Raw genomic sequence first — 3,363 nt, 5'->3', positions numbered from 1 at the left:
CTCCTCTCTCTCGCTCTCTCTCTCACCTTGTCGGTGTGTCCCTAAAGTAGTCGCTTTTTCTTTAGTGGTGGATCTATGATAGCGATTGCGTCGACTCGATGATAGAGACGATGCAGGCGTATAACGGAGGTTCTGACGCCAACCTCCTAGGCCGTGTCCTGCCCCTACAGCTAGATGTAGGTCGTGTATCTCTCTCTCCCTCTCTCTGCCCCCCTCTCTTTCTCTCAGCGGTGAATGTCATGCTGCGGAAGATCGCTGTGGCCGCTGCCTCCAAGCCTGCGGTGGAGATCCGGCAGGACGGGGAGTCGTTCTACATCAAGACCTCGACCACAGTGCGGACCACTGAGATCAGCTTCACTGTGGGGCAGGACTTCACCGAGCAGACCGTGGACGGGAGACCCTGCCTGGTACAGAGAGGAGGGGAGGGAGACACACTGGGGATAATCAAGTTGGACTGGGTCAAACAGCCGTGCAATAGGAGTCTTATTCCCATCCCTCTCTATCTGTGTGTCTAAATCTAATTATTTTGTAGAACTTGTTGACGCTGCAAGCTTGTGTCCTGTGAGACGCAGTGAGATGCTGTGACTGCTCTGTATAAATATCTAACTGGACCTCACTGACGAGCCCCCCCCTCCGTGTCTCCCCTCACAGAGCTCCCCTTGCTGGGACACAGACTCCCGAATCCGCTGTGTGCAGACCCTGCTGAAGGGGGAGGGGCCCCACACCTCCTGGACCCGCGAGATAACCAATGATGGGGAACTCATACTGGTGAGGGGGCGCGTGCGTCGCGGACGGGGGAGCCGTATAAGCGTTGCGCGCACTGGAACCAGTGTGACACTGATAAGCTTCCCCTGAAGCTCTCTGACCTCTTTGTGCTTTACAATGCTTCCCTATGCTTTACCAGACCTCTCTGTGCTTTACAATGCTTCCCTATGCTTTACCAGACCTCTCTGTGCTTTACAATGCTTCCCTATGCTTTACCAGACCTCTCTGTGCTTTACAATGCTTCCCTGTGCTTTACCAGACCTCTCTGTGCTTTACAATGCTTCCCTATGCTTTACCAGACCTCTCTGTGCTTTACAATGCTTCCCTCTGCTTTACCAGACCCCTCTGTCGTTTCTTTGTGGTTTTCAGACGATGAGAGCTGATGATGTGATCTGCACCAGAGTGTACACGAGAGAGTGAGGAGAGAACAAGCAAGAACAAACCAACAACGAAGAGGAAACACTTTCATTAGGATCTGAATCAAACTGGAACAGCAAGATCTACCAGCTACCCCCCTCCTATCACAGAGCCATCCCTACACACTGACACACACACACACCACACACACACACACACACACACACACAGACACACACACAACACACACACACACACACACACACACACACACACACACACACACACACACACACAGTGACACACACACACACACACACACACTGACACTGACACACTGACACACACACACACACACACACACACACAACACACACTGAACACACCACACACACACACAACACACACAACAAACACACACACACACACACACAAAAACACACACACACACACACACACACACTGACACACACACACACACACACTTGAAACACTGTGCTGTTAACTGTGTGTGACTGTGTACTTGTGACTGTGTGACACACACTGACACACACACACACACACACACACACTGACACACTGAGCACACACACACACACACACACACACTGACACACACACACTAACACACACACACACACACACACACACACAACACACACACACACACACACACACACACACACACACACACACACACACACACACACTGACACTGACACACTGACACTCACACACACACTGCACACACACACACACACACACACACACACACACACACACACACACACACACACACACCCACAAACGCACACGACACTCATCGACACACAATCTGGGTCCACAGTACACACACACACACACACAACTGTGTAGTGTGTGGGTGTTGTGACTGTGACACACACTGACAACACACACACACACACACACACCACACACACTGACACACAGACACACACACACACTGACACACACACACACACACACACACACACACACACACACACACACACACACACTGACACAAACACACACACACACACACACACACACACACACACACACCACAACACACACACGGACACACACACACACACAGCACACACAGACACCAGAGACACACCATGGAGTTGTCAAAGTCTGTGTTCACTCACACACAGACAGTCTCTCAATGCCTCACAGTTTCAGAAGCTTGTTCTGTGAGTCCAGTTGTGCGCAGCCTGTGTTCACAGCTCTAACACTTCAGTAGAAAAGCTGTCAGTGCAGCAGGACTATCACACCAGCAGAGGCTTCTCTGTGTTCCAGTGACGGCGTCTCTATTAGTTTGTTTATTAGCTGCTGTCTGTGTGTGTTTAAGCTGCTCAGATATATCCTGTGTCTTTGTCAGCCTGTCCACTATTGCTTCATTTTTTTAAACTGATATTTATTTTGTTAATATTTTATACAGAATGTGTTTTGTGTGTTTTTAGAACGTTTTGCTTGTGCTGGTTTTGAGGTGAATGTCAGGCGTTGATGTTTGCTGAAGAAATAAAGCATGCGTTTGACTCGATGACATCACGCTGTCTTTATTATCCAATAGGAACCGATTCAGTCTGACTGTTCCCTGGTATTGTAAAGCACTCTCTCCAGACCATTTCGTATCGAAGATGGGAGAGAGTAGGAGAGAGCGGGAGCGAGAGAGAGTAGAGAGGAGAGAGAGGAGAGAGAGAGAGAGAGAGAGAGAGGGAGAGAGAGAGAGGAGGGAGAGAGGAGAGAGAGAAAGAGGGAGAGAGAGAAAGAGAGAGGGGAGAGAGAGGGGGAGAGAGAGGGAGAGAGAGGGAGAGAGAGAGGAGAGAGAGAGAGAGAGAGAGAGAGAGAGAGAGAGAGAGAGGAGAGAGAGAGGAGAGAGAGGAGAGAGAGAGGAGAGAGAGGGGGAGGTCCCCCCCCCCTCCTCCTCACTTCCACCTTTCAAACGGCTGTCCCGTCCTTAACGAGGGCCTGTCACTCCTCGACTTCCAGCGCCTGCAGCTGCAGGAGCAGCTGGGATGCAGAGAGCCCAATCCATCACTGTGTGTGTGTGTGTGACTGTGCTTAGCACACTGTGCTGTGCTTTCACTGTGGGACACTTTTACAAGGGTTAGTTTACCTTGTGTTTTAATATGCTTTACCAGACCTCTCTGTGCTTTACAATGCTTCCCTGTGCTTTACCAGACCTCTCTGTGCTTTACAATGCTTCCCTATGCTTTACCAGACCTCTCTGTG

At 50.3% G+C, this 3,363-nt stretch overlaps 1 protein-coding gene across 1 annotated transcript; it reads left to right on the top strand.

The window, feature by feature from the left end:
• The first annotated feature begins 98 nt into the window (after window positions 1-98).
• On the top strand, window positions 99-1,377 carry crabp2a (cellular retinoic acid binding protein 2, a). The gene is made up of 3 exons (XM_041238941.1): window positions 99-407; window positions 652-768; window positions 1,135-1,377. Exons 1-3 carry the CDS (start codon window positions 99-101, stop codon window positions 1,183-1,185), a joined length of 477 nt encoding a protein of 158 aa, XP_041094875.1. The 3' UTR covers window positions 1,186-1,377.
• The last annotated feature ends 1,986 nt before the right edge of the window (window positions 1,378-3,363 follow it).

Source organism: Polyodon spathula, chromosome 51 (assembly GCF_017654505.1).
Source record: "Polyodon spathula isolate WHYD16114869_AA chromosome 51, ASM1765450v1, whole genome shotgun sequence".
Taxonomy (NCBI): Eukaryota; Metazoa; Chordata; class Actinopteri; order Acipenseriformes; family Polyodontidae; genus Polyodon; species Polyodon spathula.
Note: the sequence above shows the minus strand (reverse complement) of the source record. Positions and strands in the feature narration are given on the sequence as shown.